Consider the following 22,500-nt stretch of genomic DNA (forward strand, 5'->3'; position numbering starts at 1 on the left):
GTCTCAGTGCTATGGTTTTTCTTATAAGCTGATTGTAATGGTTCATATATATCATGCAATTTTTAATGTAAAGTTAATTGGTGAAGAACTGCTTTTCCAAGGATTTTGGAAATAGAGAGCAGATTTGAAACGGGTCTATAGTTTTTAAAATCGTTATGGTCTAAAGACCTTCTGAGTACCAGTGAGACGTGTAATGGTAGCGCGTCTGATCGGTAATTAGGTCTGAGGTTCGATTCCCCAGTCGAGGTCGACTGATTTTTGGGATGGTTCTTTTTTATTGTATTTTTCTTTCTTGCTTTGTCTGGTACCTTTCATACACATTTGTTCAGATTTTTATATAGATAGATAGATAGATAGATAGATAGATAGATAGATAGATAGATAGATAGATAGATAGATAGATAGATAGATAGATAGATAGATAAATAGATAGATAGATCTTTATTGTCCATAAATATGACAATTTGTCATTTAGTTACACTTGTTATAACGTTAAACGATAACTGTAACATTGAACAGATATTTCACTCCTACTTATTTTCTCTCTCTCTCTCTCTCTCTCTCTCTCTCTCTCTCTCTCTCTCTCTCTCTCTCTTCCTCTCTTTCTTTCACACGTGCGATATACACAACATAAACATATTCATTTCGATAGATGGATAAATAGATAGATAGATAGATAGATATAAATACAAATAGATAGATAGATAGACAAACAAATAGATAGATAGATAGATAGATAGATAGATAGATAGATAGATAGATTGATAGATTGATAGATAGATAGATAGATAGATAGATAGATAGATAGATAGATAGATAGATAGATAGACAAATAGATAGATAGATAGATAGATAGATAGATAGATAGATAGATAGATAGATAGATAGACAGATAGATGTTTCGTGTATAGTATTTTGTTCTTTGTATCCGTTTCATTTTATTTTTTTGGTCAATGACTTTTTACAACCCACATCATCTAGCAGATTAGTACTCACCCTGCCTTACTACTGATACCGTTTAAAGACTATAATGTAAATGTTGCTGCTGGAAGCTCGAAGAAAAAAATAATATGAAATTGAATGAAAGCTTTAATCTAATTACAAAAACAGATCATCTTAACTACGCCACTACCACATTATTTCATTCATCTGTAGTGTTTCATTAATTCTGTTTTGTTGATAAATGTGAAACCCGAAACATTCATTTGATCTGTTTTTGTAATTAAATTGAAGCTTACATTCAATTTCATATTGTTTATTTATTTAAAGACTATTTGGGCAAAGTTGATGTCAAATTGGAATGAAATCCGATCCTACCTTTAAAGGGTTAAATCATAAGATTTCTTTCCGTGAATTATACAATATGAAAATAATAATGATAATACCAAAATGCCCCGTGGCGAGCGGTCGGATGGGATGGAAGAGGTAGGAAGGGACGGGGAGAATAGCGTTATTGTTTATATTGGGGAGATTAACATGGTCGGATAACGGGGATCAAAATAATAGAATGAGGTGGCAACAGCTGCATGTAATAGGATTATTGGGGGGATCTGGGAAGGCGGTAGATAAATAATCTATTATTAGATTTACATTTTATATATATATATATATATATATATATATATATATATATATATATATTATAATGTACAAGTATACAAATAAAAACCATGAAATAATAGTTCTCAACTTTATGACAAAAGAAGCTATTTGTAAAATATTTCGGGTATAATTATGATCAACTTCTACTATAACTGTTTCGAGCATTCGCTCTCATCAGGAAGTGAATGTTCAAAACAAAGCAGGGTGTCCCAGAAGTCGCGCACCATGTAGGTTCTTATGATAATACATGTGAATAACAATTTTATTAACTCACTCAACCCTAAAACCGACTATATCCGTAGTTTACACGGGTTACTTTTACCCTATGCCTATTTATTGGATTTTTTATGAGACAAATTATAGGTGTAGCATCAAAGCTAATATTCTAAGTTTTTACATGTATTTGAATAAAACTGTCTATGCACATGCTCGTTTTCAGTACATTTTTTCCAATTTTGAAAAGTAGCAAAAAACTCTAGGATTGAGTGAGTTAATAATCAAAATAGATGCTCCAATTGTTCACCCACTGCATTGATACATGCATCAATTCTCTTTATAAAACCGTTTCTTGGAAGGAAACGTTTAATCAAACGGCAGACAGTAGTATAGATAGAATGCGCTTGGCCAAGGAGTTCACAACATTGCCATCCGGAAGTATAACGGACCAACACACCAACTCTGTGTAACCATGAACTTTTATAGTCTGGTTAATACAGTTTAGTGAGAACAACTCACAAACGCGGATGGCAAAAACAATAACAAAGGCCCGAGTGACGTCATCTGCATACTATCTATAGATCAATGACTTTTCTCTCTCATGATGAATATGTGGTTAAATTCTTCAGCTACAGACTCGGTATGTTGTCCCATTTTTTTCCCAAACATTAAAAAACCATTAAAATCTTTTTGGTATCATTAGTTTTTAACCTATAAATTGAACAATAAAAAAAAATCCCAAGAAATTATTATATTATCATAAATTAATTATTAATATCATATTGGAGATGTGGTATTCTCTAGGGCCACCCTGCAAAATGCGGGATAAGCTGAAAGAGGAAGAAGAACAAGAAGAAAGAGAAGAAGAAGAAGAAAAAGAAGAAGAAGAAGAAGAAGAAGAAGAAGAAGAAGAAGAAGAAGAAGAAGAAGAAGAAGAAGAAGAAGAAGAAGAAAAAGAAGAAGAAGAAGATTTTTATTTATTTGTAATTTAATAAAATATCTACATGTTGCGCCCTGGGACACCCTATATATATATATATATATATATAATATATTATATATGACGTAAGATTTTATATAGAGCAAAATCAACTTAACGTTTCATACCACAAAACCGCACAGCATATGTAACTAAAAATCAAATATAAGTACACCCATTTGAAATTGTCCACATATTTCTATTTGAAACATAACAAAAAGTGTTTTTGCCATGTAATTTTTGATGACTTCTATGACACTCGCTTTCGGATAGGAAGGATTTTCCTAATAATTAGACACAAACCGCCCTTTCTGTCATTGAAAAACAAACAAACAAACAAGCAAACAAAAAAAAACAACTTAAATTATTTATTTTAAAGATTGTTGAGAACATCAAGATAAAATTTGATTGTATATTCAGCAATGAATGACTTAGAATACTTTGTTTTATGCGTTAGTGAAACTTTTTTTTTTCTAAAAATTAAAAATTAAAAAAAATAAAACTAAAAACAAACAAACAAAAAAAAAAAACACCTGAGCATTGTTATAGGGCAATAGCTACTGAACTTGCTCAACACGCTTTACAAGGGGTTCCTAGCCAAAATCCTGAAATCATTAGACCATAACCATAGTAGTGTGGAGCCCGGGATCGCCGAGGTCATTTGGGCACCGGGTTGGATCCCCATTAGTCACATATCAGTTCAAAGGGGGGGGGGGGGTATAGACTCCAACCCCTTTGCCCCCCCGATATGCCTCAAGCTCCCCCACCAACGACAAGGTAAAGGAAGCTGCTGCCAAAAGCAAGGGCATGCATTAGCAGTTACAATAATAAAATATCAGCATAGTGACAAAAAATATGACCAGTGAAAAAACTGACTATAAAACGATGCTAATAATTACGGTAAATATGAGGAATCACAACGATAAAGCAACAGCAAAATTACGGTAAATATGAGCGATTACGAAAGACAATTATAAAAAAAAAACAGCAGCATAGTAACAATAAATAAGATATATTATATATAGGTTATTAGATAACGGGATAACTGGCCAAAGTCGCAATACCACACTGATTATTTGCATTCCGACTCATACTGATGTAACCCTTAGTTCCCCAAGTAGTATCCCAGCTGTTCTTCACAAGCCAATAATCCACTCCGTGTTCAGATCCGTAACCAACAACGAGCACAGCATGGGTAACCTTTGTCGAACTGCACTCAGGTTCATCGTAAACACCCCCGGCGTAAAGCTGAAAGGAATAATGGCTGGCGTCTATAGCAACAGAAATGGGTCCAGCTTTAGCCGTTGCTCTTCGGAGCCGCTTCTCCGAGCCCTGTTTGATTCGGACGTATGACTTCATCAAAGCGCCAACGTCTTTTCTTTTGAATCTGCAAGGGCCTTGTTTATCTTCATACGGGTAGCTCATTTCAGTGTCAATCCCCTTGTTACGGATGATGTAACTGAATGCGTCAATCATCAACCCACCGTCACATCCATCATGAAACGCAGAGCAATCTATTAGATTCTGCTCAGACAAACTGACCAAAATGCCAGATTGCTTTGCATGCACTCCTTCCAGGGAACCAGTAGCTGAAAAAGCCCAACATGACCCACATTGACCTTGATCTTTGACCGGTGTGACGTAACCTTTCTCGACCCAGTTTACTGCTGATGGTAAGGATACATTGTTGCTTCTCAAAAATCCACCTCCCTCCTCGCTTAATTGATCGAGACCATCTGGATTGAACCTATTCATCAATTTGTTAAACTCGGTATTAGTCATATCCGTGAACTGATTCTCTCCTAGGTAGAAGCTCTTCAGTCCTTTTGCAAAAAGGATGTTGTGGTCGTGGATTTTCTTCATATTGTCTTCGTATATGTTGCGTCTTTGACGATCCTCATCTTGGCTTTTGTAGATTTTTCCGTACTTCGCCTTGAACACAGTCCAGTCTGAATTATCGACAGTCACTGTAGCCACCACAGTTACAGCAAGAAGCAATATCTGGAGATTCAGCATCTGTTGAGTAAAAGTGATTCAGATAACAAGAGAAACAATTTACTGTTACATGAACTAATAAACATGATATATTTAGTACTCATATAAATCCTGCCCGCCAAATATATCGTATCAACAGACAAAATTAACCTTTAAACTCTGAATGAGTTGATTTGTTGAGAACTATTCACCTAACCGACTGTCTAAAAGCGATAACAAATAGTCGAATGATGCCCACATTACCCATCTTATAGTTCATCTGGCTAAATACTCAAAGGCTGACAACAATCCGAAACTCAAACATTTGGTTTTATTGCAATTTGCAATCCTCTAATTGTTGAACCTTTGTAAACTTATAGTAGGTACCACAAGAGACAATTTATAATAAAGTATTCTGATAGTCATGGAAAACACTTTTTAAATTTTAAAAATCTATACATAGATAAGAAATTAAGAGCAAATTCATTTTTCAAGAATTTAGAATTTTTTTGCTTGCCATTTGATGCAAGAAACTTTTACTTTTACCACCAAAAAGATTTATCATACTTGTGAAACACAATTTAAAGCACAATGACTAGGCAAATAGAATATAACAAGATTTGAAACAGACAAAAAAAATTCTTAAATTTACCGTCTGTTGAAATTCCCCAAAACACTCGCGAAAGTAAATGTTTTGGCCTCCAGCATGACGAAATAGCATATTCCATATACTATGGAATATACCATGTTAACATAATGATCATACAAAATGACATGTAATTCACGTCAACGGGTAGAAAGTACTTCAGGGAAGAGGTCAAATTTTTTCAGACATTTTCTTCAAATAGTCTTTGAAAAATAAAGAAGTGAACATTAGGAAACACGCAATTTTGCATGTTGGCAGAAAAATAACTATAATCTTGAGCAAAAGGCATAAAAGTTAAATATCTCTCGAAAAAAATGGAGATAGAAGAAAAATAACAAAAACAACTAGAAACTGAATTCAAAAATCATCTTAACTTCTTAGTAAAATCAATATTTCCTTCTCAAAATTCAACATGAAATCATGAATGATAAGCACAATATTCGAACCAGCAGCCTAAAATAATAATCAACCATTTAAGAAACTTATAAAATCCCAAGACATCATGTCTTTACTTCCGCAACGTCTTTTTCACTTCCATGCTACTTGATGGGCTTGTCTGGTAATTATATTGCTTGGCTTTGCCTTGGCCCTCTCTGGGATACTTAACCGAAAGGTGCAGCAAAATGTATTATTCTTATAATAGGGGATGATTTTTCCACTGTAAATCGTCTCTTTGTGTGCTATTAGGAGGATATCGATATATACGTTGGCTGTATAGTGAGTTGCTCTTACACGGAATCATGCGCGTGTGCCTAGCAGGTCTGTCTTTTGTGCCCTCAACCTCATACCACACCAAAGTCTTTTAGCGCCTTAAGGTCTATGACGTCTGACTGTATCCTGATTTCTGTGTTACTGAATGAACCGCTACCTATTAGACAGGATGGTAGTCTTTTTTAAATTTTTTTTAACCTCAGGAATGGGAGACACCGAATGTTTGTCGTCACTTTGCCAGCTTAGATTTATCTCAGTCTTTTAAATACAACAATAAACAGGTATAGGGATATTGACCTTTTAAAAAAAAAGATTTAAAAAAGAAGATAAATAAAAATATTTTTAAAAAAATAATCATAATAATAATAATACAATAATAATAATAATAATAATAATAATAATAATAATAATAATAATAATAATAATAATAATAATAATAATAATAATAATAATTTTTTTAAAAATGGAATTAGTAGTTTAATAATAAATAAATATATAAGCAAATAAATAAATAAATAAATATATATATATATAATATATATATATATATATATATATATATAAATGTTTTAAAAAAAACAACAAAAAAATGATTTTATATGACTTAATAACCCGGGTACACTCTTAGATATGGGTGGTAGTCTTAAATAAAGTACTTTCATACACACACTCTGAAGACCTAGCCACAGAATTATTTATGATTAACTACTTGCTTGAGAGGCTAGTATTGTATGAACTAAGGTATCACAAATCTCACCAAAACCAAAAGTGAAAAAAGATCTCTTTATTTGCTTCTTTTCTCGTCTTAAATTTACATGTCTTCCCAATTTAAAACAAAAACATTTTTTTTAAATAAACAAAAACAAACAAACAAAAAACAAAACAAATAAATACACGTCATCCTTTTATCCTTTTTGATCCAGTTTTAATGGCGTAAAGAGTAATGATTTACGTTTTACAGATATACTGCTTCTAACCACTAGTAACTCATAGTGTTTCTATACATACTCTATCACTATCGTGATAGCATTAGAAAGAAAAATTGTTAGAGAACGAAGTGGCTCTTCGAAGTCTCATTTATCCAATCATATAACTATTATAAATACCACTTTTCCCAAATAAAATAAACAATAGCAATGCTACTTCAGATTTCTAACATATTGGGATGAATCATTGTGTGTCTTTTGTCTATTTATACATTACAAGTAGTGGGTTTTCATATGCCATTGTTTTCAAAACATCACACCTTCGACCGTAAAATATACTTCAGTTCTAACAAGGTCAAACAATCATTTTGTCATAGCAACAACCTGGCCGCCATGAGTGTAGAGTGTGTGTATAAATTCGTCCTTTTTTTGTTTTTTGTTTTTTGTTTTTTTTTTTAGTTTAGCAATAAATAAACACGAGAGACAAACCAGATAAGAAAAAAAGGACATGTATAAATTGATAAAAACAACACGTCGTTCAATAAAAACCAAGGATAGAAATCCATCCAAAAAAATTACAGGTTAATAAAAGCCGAAAAAATAGGAGTTTATTTAGGCTGTTTCATCATTAAAACATACCCACTTACCGACCCGAGTTATCAATTGAAATAGCAATATATATCGTATTTATTTTGTTTTAAACTATCTATAACATACATTATGAAGGTACTTTAACACAATATTCATGTGGTTTTCGTGAACTCTATTCGTTTTGTCAATAATTTGAGATCTGATTTTCACGGCATTTTGTGTGCTGTTATAAACTACTCGGACAATAAGGTGTAAAAAAAAATCCGACAACACTCAAAGCTGAAAACAAGGATTTGGTGGGCTTTTTTTGAAATGCGATACCTCGGCCATTAAACAACCCTGATTAAAACAAATTAGTAGAAATAGAGATAAGATGTTTTTCTTTTAGACTGACTCGGTTCAAATTATATATCAGTAATATGTCAGAATTTTTCGCTGCTGTAAAGTTTTAAAACGGCATTTTGTAAACTTTAATGCCCATATTTTATTTTTGAAGTGGTATAGGAAGAAAGCTGAAACCTTCCTCTTTAAGATGATACCAAATTTATCTCTGTACGTTTTTTAATGGCCGAAGTGGTAATGGTTGAATGACCCGGTTTAAAATTAGTCCTTTTCTCCACGCGTGACGCAAAACATATAGGCTTTTTTCTTCCACAAAAATGACGTCTATTGTGGTACCTATTATAGCCTGCAACTGACCAATTAAATACGCCAAAATATACACAGTAAAGAGCACCAAACAGAAGGTGAGTTTATTTAATAGTCTATCCAATAAGATGATAATATGTCCCTTGGAGCTCTCTTTTAATTTTCGTCGCCTTTTTTATTTTGACCTAATATTTTTGGTCAGTGTCAGGCTATAATTTGACGAAGGCGAAGGTTGAATATGTGACAGGTCATTGTTTTGATGCACGCTCTCTTTTCCCAAAGAACTACTGATATTCTAGGGTTTCGGGCAGTAGTCATAAGCCGAAGTATGGAAAATCGACGAGTGCTTTGCTGATGGTGATCGTGGGGAAGTTGATAAGTCGCAGGGTGATATTATTGGATAGATTGCATAAGAAGCAATACCGCACTGATTATTTGAATTCCTCCTCATTTTGATGTAACCCTTGTCTCCCCAATCCGTTCCCCAGCAGTTCTTCACAAGCCAATAATCTGTTCCGTTGTCAGATCCGTACCCAACAACAAGCACTGCGTGGTTCAACATCGTTGAGGAACACCGGGGATCATCGTAAATACCACCACTGTATTGATGAAATGTATTTAAACCAGAGTTTATAGCAACAGAAATGGGTCCAACTTCAGCTGTAGCTCTTTTAAGATCTTCCTCCGAGCCTGATGGAATATGCACATATGAGCTCATCCTAGCACCAACATTGCTTCTCTTGAATCTACATCTACCTTCTATCCCTTCATACGGGTAGCTTTTTGCAGTATTGATCCCATTGTCCTTGATGTAGTTAAATGCTTTATGTACCCACCCACCATTACATCCACGGTTACCGTAAGAGAAAGTGCAATCTATTAAATTTTGCTCAGACAAATTGATCAACTTCCCAGATTGCTTGGCGTGAGCTCCTTCCAGAGATCCAGTAGTTGAAAAGGCCCAACATGACAACATCCGCCTTGATATTTGATTGGTGTGACGTAACCCTTTTAAATCCAGTTTACTGTGGATGGTAACGACAAGTTGCTGCTTCGAGATTTAAGTGGCTCTTTCATAAATTGATGAAAACCATATGGATTCAACTCTGCCGTCACGTCGTTAAACTCGATATCAGTCATATCTGTGAAGTGATTCTCTCCGAGGGAGAAGCTCTTCAGACCTTTTTTAAAAAGGATGTTGTGGTCGTGGATTTTCTTCATATTGTCTTCGTATATGTCGCGTCTTTGACGATCCTCATCTTGGCTTTTGTACATTTTTTTGTACTTCGCCTTGAACGCAGTACAGTCTGAATTATCGACATTCACTGTAGCCACCACAGTTACAGCAAGAAGCAATACTTGGAGGTCCAGCATCTATTGATTGAGTAAAAGTGATTCAGATAACAAGAGAAGCAATTTACTGTTACATGAACAAATAAACATGATCTATTTAGTGCTTTATATGCGGAGTAAATACTCATAAATTCTGCTCGTCAAATCTATCGTATCAACAGACAAAATTAACCTTTAAACTCTGAATGAGTTGATTTGTTGAGAACTATTCACCCAACCAACGGCCGAAAAAGGTTTTCCCATGATTTGCTTTGAACACAGCCTCACCTCTGCAATGAACAATGCCTGGAGCTTCATCTGTTGATTTAGTTACAATAACAAGGGAAATATATTCCTTACATCATGCTGAATGTGCTTTACAATATAATAATTCATTACTAGGAACCAAATATCTACATATATGATATATTTTGACTGGCAAATGTTAGGAGTTTGGTTTTTTTGTGGCTAAATGCATAGCATATCAATCCACAAAATGTTTCGAGATGAAATTGACTCTCCAAAAGGTCAAGCTGGGGAATGGGGTTGTAGGTAACCGATTCTTGCCCTCAGTTGATCCCTAGATTGCCCAAGATTGAAACTCAGGGACGTGAAACTGGAATGACAATAGGAGAGAAAAGTCATGACATCAAACCATCCTCACTTCCTGTTCCAAAGTCTTTGGAATTGTGTAACCAGTCCTACGGAATAAATAGTGAACAATGAATAGGTTAAATATCAAATCAAAAGGTGGCATAATTATCTTAGTAGTATAAAGTATTGATGCAGTTTGTTTAGCTAAAAAATCTTACAACATCCCCTATCTGGATATAACGTAACAACACAAAAAACTATGTGTAACCTTGAATGTTTATAGTCTGATTGATAGAATTTAATGAGAAGTAATCATTAAGTGAGCTGCTAAATTTTTTAAACAATTGAGTAACGTCAAATTTGTTCCTTCAAGGCTTATAGATATGAGCAAAGAGTGAGAGTATTGATCAGTAGGATAGTATGGATGACGCATAGGCTGTTATGTTGCATCCGGTTGTGATTGTCTACAACTGTATTACGACTATAAAAGTTCATGTTACCAGGTTGGTGTGAGTCGTTAACCGAGGCATGTGTATCTTCAGGCTTTACATACCAGCACTGTGAAAATAGAAGATCGGTTGGATAATGTATGTATCCGGTTCTCCGGAACACTGGTTTTACTTTTCTAATGAGATTGGAACCCGTATTCCGACATCACACTTTTGGTCCCTATTGGGCTTTAATAAAATATAATGCGTACCTATGCCTAGCCGTGTCAAGTTGGAAAACAGACCAAAATGTATGTCACTATTTGAGGTTTATATTACTAATAATATATAGCAAAAAGATTGTGACCACAGGTCAATGTCAATATCCGGTCGCCATTATTCAAAATGTCGTTATCCTGATGTTGCACTGTACTCACTAGCTTTGGGGCTTATTGTGGGGCAGCGTGACTCAGCGGTACGGTCTTTGCTTCAAACCCGAAAGGTACCGAGTTCGATCACCCGTCGTTGCTCTGTGTGGCGTTCAGCAAGTCACCTCGCCCTAGCTCAGGTTGTGGCGCTGCACTGTGTGGCCTTCAGCAAGTCACCTCGCCCTAGCTCAGGTTGTGGCGCTGCATTGCGCTAACGCCTGGGTTATTCCAGTTTCCCCTAGAATAGACCCGAAAGACAAATTTCCCCTATGGGATGAACAAAGGGAATTTTAACTTTTGGTGGCAGGTTATTACTATTTCTTTGGATTAGCGACAACAACAACATCAACAACAACATGACAACAACAACAACAAATTGCATATAGCACAGTTAATGCCCCTATTTTACTCTATTCTTTCTTTTCTAATCTATTGATTTGTAATAGAAAAATGAGCAGTCGCACGACGTTTCGGCACAACATTTTCACTGCAAGAAAATGCTTTCAATGAAAGAAACACATTTCGAAACTTTTACTACAATGATATGCTCATATTACAACAAATTTCACAATACATTATTTATCAACGAAAGGCATTAAAATAACTTGAATGCAATAAGCTGATGATGAACATCATCTTTTATAAATCACCTGGTTCTACAATTTCAAAATTACAAGATACTATTAAAGCTACAATGATTATAATATTTAAGATTAGATTCACACAGCACATCAGACACCACATCACACTATATCATATCGGATACCAAAATCACACCACACCACATCAGACACCAAATTACATCACATCACACCACACCACACCACACCACACCACACCACACCACACCACACCACACCACACCACACCACACCACACCAGATCACACGACACCACACCATGCCACACCACACCACACCACAAAACACCACACCACACCACATCACACCACACCACAATACAAAACACCACATCACACGACAGCACACCACACCACAAAACACCACACACACCACACCACAAAGCACCACACCACAAAGCACCACACCAAACCACAAAACACAACACCCACGACACAACAAAACACCACACACATCACACCACAAAGTACCACACCACAAAGCACCACACCACACCACAAAATACAACACACACGACACCACAAAACACCACACCACACCACACCACACCACAACACACCACACCACACCACACCAGATCACACCACACCACACCACAAAACACCACACCACACAACATCACACCACACGACAATACAAAACACCACACCAGATCACACCACACAACACCACACCACACCACACCACACCACATCACACCAGAGCACACCACAAAACACCACACCACACAACATCACACCACACCACACCACATAACACCACACCACACCACATCACACCACACCACAATACAAAACACCACATCACACGACAGCACACCACACCACAAAACACCACACACACCACACCACAAAGCACCACGCCACAAAGCACCACGCCACACCACAAAACACAACACACACGACACCACAAAACACCACACACATCACACCACAAAGTACCACACCACAAACCACCACACCACACCACAAAACACAACACACACGACACCACAAAACACCACACCACACCACGCCACACCACACCACACCACACCACAACGCACCTGATCACACCACACCACACCACACCACAACACACCACACCACACCACACGAGATCACACCACACCACACCACAAAACACCACACCACACAACATCACACCACACCACAATACAAAACACCACACCAGATCACACCACACCACACCACACCACACCACATCACACCACAGCACACCACAAAACACCACACCACAAAACATCACACCACACCACAATACAAAACACCACACCAGATTACACCACACCACACCACATACACCACACCACACCACACCACACCACACCACACCACACCACACACACCACACCACACCACACCACACCCCATCACACCACACCACACCCCACACACCACACCACACCGCACCAGATCACACCACACCACACCACACCATACCACACCACACCACACCACAAAACACCACACCATATCACACCACACCACAATACAAAACACCACACCACACGACAGCACACCACACCACAAAACACCACACCACACCGCACCACAAAACACCACACACACCACACCACAAAGCACCACAACACACCACAAAACACAACACACACCACACCACAAAACACCACACGACACCACACCACACTACACCACGCCAGATCACACCACACCACACCACACCAGATCACACCACACCACGCCACACCACACCACACCACACCGCACCAGATCACACCACACCACACCACACCACAACACACCACACCACACCACACCAGATCACACCACACCACACCAGAAAACACCACACCACACAACATCACACTACACTACAATACAAAACACCACACCAGATCACACCACACCACACCACACCGCACCTGATCACACCACACCACACCACACCACACCAGATCACACCACACCACACCACAAAACACCACACCACACAACATCACACCACACCACAATTCAAAACACCACACCAGATCACACCACACCACACCACACCACATCACACCACAGCACACCACAAAACACCGCATCACACAGCATCACACCACACCACACAACATCAAACCTCACCATAACATATCATATCATATCATATCATATCATATTATACAATGTCGTACCATATCATAATATCAGATCATATTATATTTTAACTTATAGATACACAAATTTGACAAAGATCTGGTAAAAATAGTAACATACTTGATTTGGTGATTTGCAATGATGAAAAAGTTGTTATTAATTTTGATCATCTTGCACCACTGAGTATGAGTGGCCATTACTTGATACTCAAGGAACATATCATTCCAATAATATAGCCTGACCGTAGCCATCGTTAACATATAGCCTGACCGTAGCCATCGTTAACATATGGTTCCATGAACCGCAAAAAGATATGACGTTTAAGAAGGGTGGTTATGAAAATGTTGGAATTGGGTTACTGGAGTTTATTTGGGACGTGATGAGTAAGTTAACGGTAAACGATGCATTATTATTCATTTTATATAACATTATTATTATTATTATTATTATTATTATTATTATTATTATTATTATTATTATTATTATTAGAATTATTATTACATTATTATTATTATTATTACTACTACTACTATTATTATTATTATTATTATTATTATTATTATTATTATTATTATTATTATTGTTATTATTATTATTATTATTATTATTATTATTATTATTATTATTATTATTATTATTATTATTATTATTATTATTATTGTTATTATTATTATTATTTTGCAATTTTATTTTCACGATTTAATTATATATATCTTCTTTTTTCCCTTTTGTAATGAATTTAAATTGTTAACACCACAATCAAATCGACTTAACCCTTTCCTTACCAACCATTTTCAGAATTTTCCCCAAAGTTGTACACCCACCAAACACAAAAATGGATTTACTTACTCAAACAGGAAAGCACCAAATACATTCTATGCATAATATTGATCAGCAAAATAAAGTCAGTATCTCGTTTTTATAGCTATAATAAAGCATTGTTCTTTAATTCATGTGATTTGCAAAATAAATCTGAAATGATAAAAGTGCTGGTTGGATCGTAACGAATGTGACGATTTTCCAATGGGTGGTAAGGAGAAGGTTAAACAAGGCTGTAGCCGTGAGAAACATTTCATTTTGTTGTAAAAAGGATAATAAATTAGATTACCTTAAACAGTCAGAGGATGTGACAGAAGCAATGTTGTTTTCCAATATCTCACCAGCATGGATAGTCACAAGTAGTCAAAGCAAAACACATCAAGTGTATTACTATTATAGAATCACTTAACAACATGAAAGTTGTTTGCTATTGTGTCATTGCAGATCTACTTAGATCACTCCAGATACCGTTAACACATCCTTTTACACCAAATAGAAAGTTGCTTTACACTTCCAATGGGATTAAATCCAGTTTTTTTACATCCTACTTTTGTACCTTATTCCAGCATAAAATAACCAATTTTAACATCAAGTTAAATTTTTTTTAAAAAATTAGTCCTTCAGAGCCATATACCCATGGAGCCGGAGTTGATCCCGATTTCTTTAGCGTGAAACGGACCATAACAATTGCTTATTGCTTTTTGGATATGACGTTAGATACCTAATTACTGCCGGGTGGACACAGGGGGGTTAGAAAAACAAAAAATCTCGACTACACCCGGGATCGATCTCGGTCCCTTTACTTGTGGCGAGTGCTCTACCAACTGAGCTATCCCGACTCCCAGACATCAAGTTTATTCAGACATAACACCGTTTTGAGCTGACATGTAACTTAATTCTAATCGGCTTTACTGTGTACTCAATTTAGGCCTTTGAATATAAAAACGTGAATTGAGCTTTGGTAAAGAGCAATATCCACGAAACGTCCTCAAAGCGCTTTACAAAGGGTTCCTAGCCAACAGCAATACTTAACATGTAGGACGAGACATGACGCCTGCTAGGCGATATTAACAATTTTTTTTCCGACAGAGACAACGCTCTTAACCGCCAGGTAGTTATTTTATGTCTGATTGCGATGAGTGAATGTGAGTAAAGAGCCTTCTTTTTTATGGACTCAACTATGCTTCGCTCAGATCTGGGCTATAACCTCGGGGGTTAATAATCTTGCCCAGGGAAAAAAAACAAAGTGTCTGAAGCGGGACTCGAACGCGGGACCTTCCAGAACACGGTTAAATGCCTTAACCATTCGGCCACTTCCTCCCTCTGAATAGCCAAAACGGATGTTAAACGTGCTTATTCAGATGCGCTAATTATTCACACATGTATAACAATTAAAGAGTGGTTTTCTGAAACTTCAGTAACTCCATTTTTCACATTTTAAGATATTGAAGATTATTTCCCCTATATTTTCTCATTCGGTCTTTTATTTATCATATATATCTAAACTTCAAATTCACACAAATCTAGGGAAATTCTTGTCAGTTGATGCTTAAAATGAAATTTACATTTCAATTTATCTCGTGGATGAAGAATCTCAAAAAGTAGAAAAATCAACTTCACGAGTTTTTTGCTCCCGAACCATTATATAGTGAATGCCTGGTCTCGAACCCATAACGATGTGAGACACTTGACTGTATTTGATCCTTTTATTGGTCGTGTTAAAACTCAAGTGTGCGCTAAGTGGCGTTTATAAATCATCTCATATAAGTATTTAAAACTGTCTATCAAGATAGAATGAAGTTGATGTCACTCCAGTCTTTGTTATTGTTTTGTTTTGTTTTTTGTTTTCTTTCTTTGTTTGTTATTTTTTTTTTGTTGTTGGTTTTTTTTTTGTTTTTTTTTTTGCAATCCGCGTTTATGAGTAATTCTCCCTAAACTGTATTCACCAGATGATATACGTTCAATGTTACACATAGTTTTGTGTGTTGGTCCGTTATACTTCCTAATTGCATTGTTGTGTGCTTCTTTGCCAAGTGCATACTATCTATAGGTCGTCGGAGTCAGTCTCCGGTTTGTTTAGCCTTTAGAGGAGTAATAAAGGGCTGAGTGACGTCAATGCCGTTCCTTCTATTAGATTGTGAAAGGAAATTGGACAGTCACGTGACATGTCGTTCCAGCAATTTTACAACAACAAAATGCTCCCAATGTACTTATTCCCAAATTTCTACAGCTTCTATGCGTTTGGGCAAAATGCTCATTCCATCCGCCAGCAGGATATAACGTACCAGCACAACAAAACTATGCTTAAACTTAAACGTTCATAATTGGAATGGTATAATTTAATTAAGTTAGAACTAGTCCTTACAAAGGCTGTCTAAAAACATTGACAAAGAGATGAGTGACGCCAATCTCGTTCCATCTATAATTCTCACAAGAAACGAGACATGTTACAATCATTTCAAAACTTGAGCGTTTATATAGAGCAATATCGACTAAACATGCTCAATGCGCTTTACAAAGGATCCCTGATCAACAGTAACACGTAACATGTAGAACAAGAATTGACGCCTGTTAGGCGAGATTACGAATTTTTTTTTCGACAGAGACAACGCTGTTGATGGCAAGGTATTCATTATACACCTGAGTACGGTAAGGGAATGCGAGTAAAGAGCATTTTCCAAGGACAACTATGCGCCGAGCGAGCCTAGAACCCAGGTTTTCCCGAGACGTAAGCGAGTGTCATACCACAAGACCACATAACCGTAAAAAGGAGAAAAATATTATAAACGAAACGAAACAACAATAAGCTGATGATGAAACTTCTACTTTATTGATCTTCTGATGCTGCAATTGTCTTCAACAGTCGTAACGCCACTTCCTTCCTAATGACGTATGGTAACTTAGTAACACTGGCTCTAAACTATCGGAACAATGGCGGACGCCCGTATGAAATATTTCTCCGGCGAGCATAAAAGCGTTTCCAGAGTAAAAAAAAAAAAACACATAAATTTGATCATGTTTTGAATTTTACACATTCTGATCACAAGGCATATGAAAAGGGAATGAAAAGTTCTAGCCAGCATGAAGAATAAAAAGTAATTATTTTCTTTGTTTAGAACCAAGATGGCCGCCGTTGCCAGGCGGCGTGACATCAGACTACTGAATCCTATTGTGGAGAGAGAAAGAAAAGCGATGTGAGATACAAGGATTTAAAGATTTAAGATTCGATTCATAATTTTTAGTCAATTCATCCAAAATAATGCAGTCCTTCAGAGCCATAAGGTACACAGAGCCGGAGTTTATCCCTGTAGCGTGAAACGGACAATAGCAATTACTTGCTCTATTTAGTTAGGAGCTAGTCTATCGCAAAGTACTTTCCGCGAAATCAAAGAGACTCAGCTACCCATTCACTGCTGGGTGGACAGGGGGGGTCAGAAAAATCTTGAGTGCATACGGGATCGATCTTGGTCCCTTGACATGTGAAGCGAGTGCTCTACCATCTGAGCTATCGGGACCCCCTGGCAAATCATCGATAAAGGACATAAATCAAAGCACAGTATTTGCATTTGACAAAACCGACATTAACTCACTCAACCCTACCACCGACTATATCCGTAGTATACCCGGGGCTACTTTTACCCTATGCCTATTTATTACATTTTTCTGAGACAAATTATAGGCATAGTATCAAAGCTAATGTTTTAAGTTTTTACATGTTAATGGTAGTTGAATAAAACTATCTATGCACATGCTCATTTTTGATACCTTTTTTTCCCAATTTTGAAAAGTAGCAAAAATCTCTAGGATTGAGTGAGTTAATTATTTTGTAAGTAAAATAATATAAATATAATATAAATAATAAGCAAATGGGGTGCTCAAACGATTCGCAATCAAAATTGCAAGGCGGTTTAAAACTTTCAAATCCATTCTAATATTTCTTTTTTTATATTTCTAAAAAAAGGTATTTATAAACTTAACATCCACTAAATGTGCTCAAGACACTTTACAATAATAATAATAATAATAATAATAATAATAATAATAATAATAATAATAATAATAATAATAATAATAATAATAATAATAATAATAATAATGGGAGTTGAATCCGATTGGACAGGCAAGTGCCACACAAAAGGGACCACAAATCAACGGTATAAGAGTATTAATGACAAATATTTGGGAAGTTAACTTTCACCTTATTCAAAATGAATAAGTATTTGCTATACACACTTTTGTATAGTCAGTAATGGAGATCATTGGGAAGCTGTCAACAAACAATCTATAAGTATACAAATCAAAAAGAAGAAATGGAGATGGACAGGCCATACACTTAGAAAACCTTCCTGCAACATCACAAGATAGGCTCTCCAAGGAGGAAGAAGGCCAGAAAGTCCAAGAAATAGTTGGCGGAGAAGCACAGTGGAGGAAGCAAGGAGAGACGGTTACACGTGGAAGCAGGTGGAGAAGAAATCCCAAGGAAGAACAAGAGGAGAAGACAGCCCGAGGAGGAACAGTTGGAGAATCAGCCCAATGAGGAACAAGTGGAGAAGACAGCCGAAGGAGGAACAGTTGGAGAAAACAGCCCAAGGAGGAATAGGTGGAGAAGACAGCCCAAGGAGGAACAGGTGGAGAAGACAGCCCAAGGAGGAACAGGTTGAGAAGACAGCCCAAGGAGGAACATGTGGAGAAGACAGCCGAAGGAGGAACAGGTGGAGAAGACAGCCCGAGGAGGAACAGGTGGAGAATCAGCCCAATGAGGAACAAGTGGAGAAGACAGCCGAAGGAGGAACAGTTGGAGAAGAAAGTCCAAGGAGGAACAGGCGGAGAAGACAGTCCAAGGAGGAACAGGTGGAGAAGACAGCCCAAGGAGGAACAAATGACGAAGCATCATTGATAGCCTGTGCTCAGATTGTGGTTATGGGATTACGTCAAGTGAAGTCCAAAACAACAGGTCCATCTCACAACCCTGACCTCAATGTGCTTCCTAAAGGAAAGTGTAAAGTTACCGGACATCCGCAGAGAACAAACACAATGTACTTTGTTAAAATGTCAAACTTCATGTTATAACTGATTAGAGGGTAACACTGGTAAAGAATTATTTCAGAATTACGAGGGGAAACATTGTATGTTGTTTTCATGGTACCTGTGTCATTATAACATTTCAAAAGTATATCAATTTTTGTTTTAAGTCTGTTACATATACGTATTAAATCAAATGGTTTGAAACTAAGCATTGGTGCTTGACAAAATACTTATTTCCATTATTTTATCGTGATCTGTAACACAGGGACGTAAAAGTAAGTAAGGAAAGTAGCAAGACTAAACGAGAGCTTTGCTGATGATGATCTTGGTGAAGTTAATAAGTCGGAGGATGATATTATTGGATAGATTGCCTTACTAGCAATGCCGCACTGATTGTTTTTATTCCGCCTCATTTTGATGTAACCCTTGTCTCCCCAAAACGTTCCCCGGCAGTTCTTCACAAGCCAATAATCTTTTCCGTTGTAAGATCCGTACCCGACAACAAGCACTGCGTGGCTCAACATCGTTGAGGAACACTGGGGATCATCGTAAATACCACTTCGGTACTGTTTAAATGATTTTAAACCAGCGTTTATAGCAACAGAAATGGGTCCAACTTCAGCTGTAGCTCTTTTAAGTTCTTCCTCCGATCCTGATGGAATATGCACATATGAGCTCATCGTGGCACCAACATTGCTTCTATTGAATCTACATCTACCTTCCCTCGCTTTATACGGGTAGCTTTTTTCAGTATTGATCCCCTTATTGTCGATAATGTAGTCAAATGCTTGATGCATCCACCCACCATTACATCCACGGTTACCGTAAGAGAAAGTGCAATCTATTAAATTTTGCTCAGACAAATTGATCAACTTCCCAGATTGCTTGGCGTGAGCTCCTTCCAGAGATCCAGTAGTTGAAAAGGCCCAACATGACATACATCCGCCTTGATATTTGATTGGTGTGACGTAACCCTTTTTAACCCAGTTTACAGTGGGTGGTAACGACAAGCTGCTGCTCCTAGATTTAAGTGGCTCTTCCATAAATTGATGAAAACCATCTGGATTGAACCCTGACGTCATTTCATTAAACTCGGTATCAGTCATATCCGTGAAGTAATTCTCTCCGAGGGAGAAGCTCTTCAGTCCTTTCGCAAAAAGGATGTTGTGGTCGTGGATTTTCTTCATATTGTCTTCGAATATGTTGCGTCTTTCATGATCCTCATCTTGGTTTTTGTAGATTTTTCCGTACTTCGCCTTGAAAGCAGTCCAGTCTGAATCATCGACAGTCACTGTAGCCACCACAGTTACAGCAAGAAGCAATACTTGGAGGTTCAGCATCTGTTGAGTAAAAGTGATTCAGATAACAAGAGAAACAATTTACTGTTACATGAACGATTAAACTTGATTTTTTTTTTTTGCTTGATATGATGGATGCGGAGTTATTACTCATAAATTATGCCCGCCAAATTTATCGTATCAACAGATACCTTTAAAACTTTAAACTCTGAATAAGTTGATTTGTTGAGAACTACTCACCTAACCAACTGTCTAAAAGCGATAACAAGGAGTCGAATAATGCCAACAGAGTTCACTTTAAGTCTCCATCTGAATAAATACCAAAAGGCTGACAACAATCCGAAAACTAACATTTGTTTTTATTGCAATCCTCCAATTGTTGAACCTTTGTAATCTTATAGCCTGCAACTGACCAATTAAATACGCCAAAATATACACAGTAAAGAGCACCAAACAGAAGGTGAGTTTATTTAATAGTCTATCCAATAAGATGATAATATGTCCCTTGGAGCTTTCTTTTTATGTTCGTCGCCTTTTTTATTTTGACCTAATATTTTTGGTCAGTGTCAGGCTATAAGTTGACGAAGGCGAAGGTTGAATATGTGACAGGTCATTGTTTTGATGCACGCTCTCTTTTCCCAAAGCACTACTGATATTCTAGGGTTTCAGGCAGTCACAAGACGAACAGACAAATGGCCTTTTCGGTGGGGTCTTTTGACCTCCCATTGTGGGCCGGAGGTCACTTGTGTTTTTTATACCCTATAGATGCTGTGCGCTTGGCTAAGAAACTCACAACATTGCCATCCAAAAATAAAACGGATCAACACACAAACCTATGTGCAACCTTTGGCGTTTATAGTCTGGTTAATCCAGTTTAGTGAGAATTATTCATAGACATGGATGGCAAAAAACAATAACAAAGACCTGAGTTCTTTGTTCTATCTATATCTGTTTTCCGTGTTGCTCTCTTTGTTTTTGAATGAGATTTGCCCAAGCCCTCACCAGGGTTCTTGGCTGAGAGGGAAACAATCAAATGTGTGGTATCAGTTTTGGGAGATGACATTTTGTTTTCCCTTGTAATTCATCTCTTACATCACTGTTTTGTAAGCATGTTAGTATATTCATAGATGGATTATGTGCTGGGGTATAGATGGGCATTCCATCTATAGAAGACAAAGTTAAGTGACCTCCCTGCCACCTAGCTTCGTGGTCTTGTAGCCACGGACGGTAAAAGACGGCGCAACGTTGAGTCCTTGGAAAAGCTCTTCACAGAGAAGCTCTCTTTTTTCAAGAATAAAATTTGAACCTGGCCGGTTATAGTATTCATTTCTTCTAAATAAAAACGTCATAGAGCAGAGAAGTCGCATCTTTCTCTGTTCCTCTTCAACACTCCTGGAAGAGTGTAACCAGTCCTTTGTAGGGCAAAAATAGTGAATAGGTTACTTATTGAATCATAAGGTGGCAGGATGTATATGCAGATTCTAATATTCTAAGACATTAGTAGTGTACAATATCTACACAAATGATAAGATGAAAGGAA

The 22,500-nt window shown here is 36.9% G+C and overlaps 2 protein-coding genes and 2 pseudogenes across 4 annotated transcripts in view; 1 reads left to right on the forward strand and 3 right to left on the reverse strand.

Moving 5' to 3' along the window:
• LOC144958867 (cardioacceleratory peptide receptor-like) overlaps positions 1-22,500 on the forward strand; it is a 198,337-nt gene that overhangs the window by 73,559 nt on the left and 102,278 nt on the right. The gene's annotated exons all lie outside the window — the stretch shown is intronic.
• Positions 3,150-16,331, reverse strand: LOC144959342 (cathepsin L-like). 2 transcript variants are annotated; one of them, XM_078891904.1, is made up of 4 exons: positions 16,203-16,331; positions 14,927-15,193; positions 10,290-10,326; positions 3,150-4,813 (listed from the first exon to the last, which is right to left on the reverse strand). In XM_078891904.1, the coding sequence occupies exon 4, from the start codon at positions 4,811-4,813 to the stop codon at positions 3,827-3,829; it is 987 nt and encodes a 328-aa protein (XP_078748030.1). In that variant the 5' UTR covers positions 10,290-10,326; positions 14,927-15,193; positions 16,203-16,331; the 3' UTR covers positions 3,150-3,826. The 2 variants fall into 2 exon arrangements, with proteins under 2 accessions (XP_078748030.1, XP_078748029.1); XM_078891903.1 differs by having other exon boundaries at positions 9,914-10,326.
• On the reverse strand, positions 6,898-9,812 carry LOC144959341 (digestive cysteine proteinase 2 pseudogene; annotated as a pseudogene).
• The window catches only part of LOC144958730 (digestive cysteine proteinase 1 pseudogene), a 5,673-nt pseudogene continuing 618 nt past the window's right edge, over positions 17,446-22,500 (reverse strand). The window contains exon 2 of the transcript XR_013642507.1: positions 17,446-21,002. The product of XR_013642507.1 is annotated as a digestive cysteine proteinase 1 pseudogene (transcript). The remainder of the gene's footprint in view (positions 21,003-22,500) is intronic.

This window comes from Berghia stephanieae, chromosome 13 (genome assembly GCF_034508935.2).
Source record: "Berghia stephanieae isolate SIO BIC M18660-M18661 chromosome 13, UCSD_Bste_1.3, whole genome shotgun sequence".
NCBI classification, from domain to species: Eukaryota; Metazoa; Mollusca; class Gastropoda; order Nudibranchia; family Aeolidiidae; genus Berghia; species Berghia stephanieae.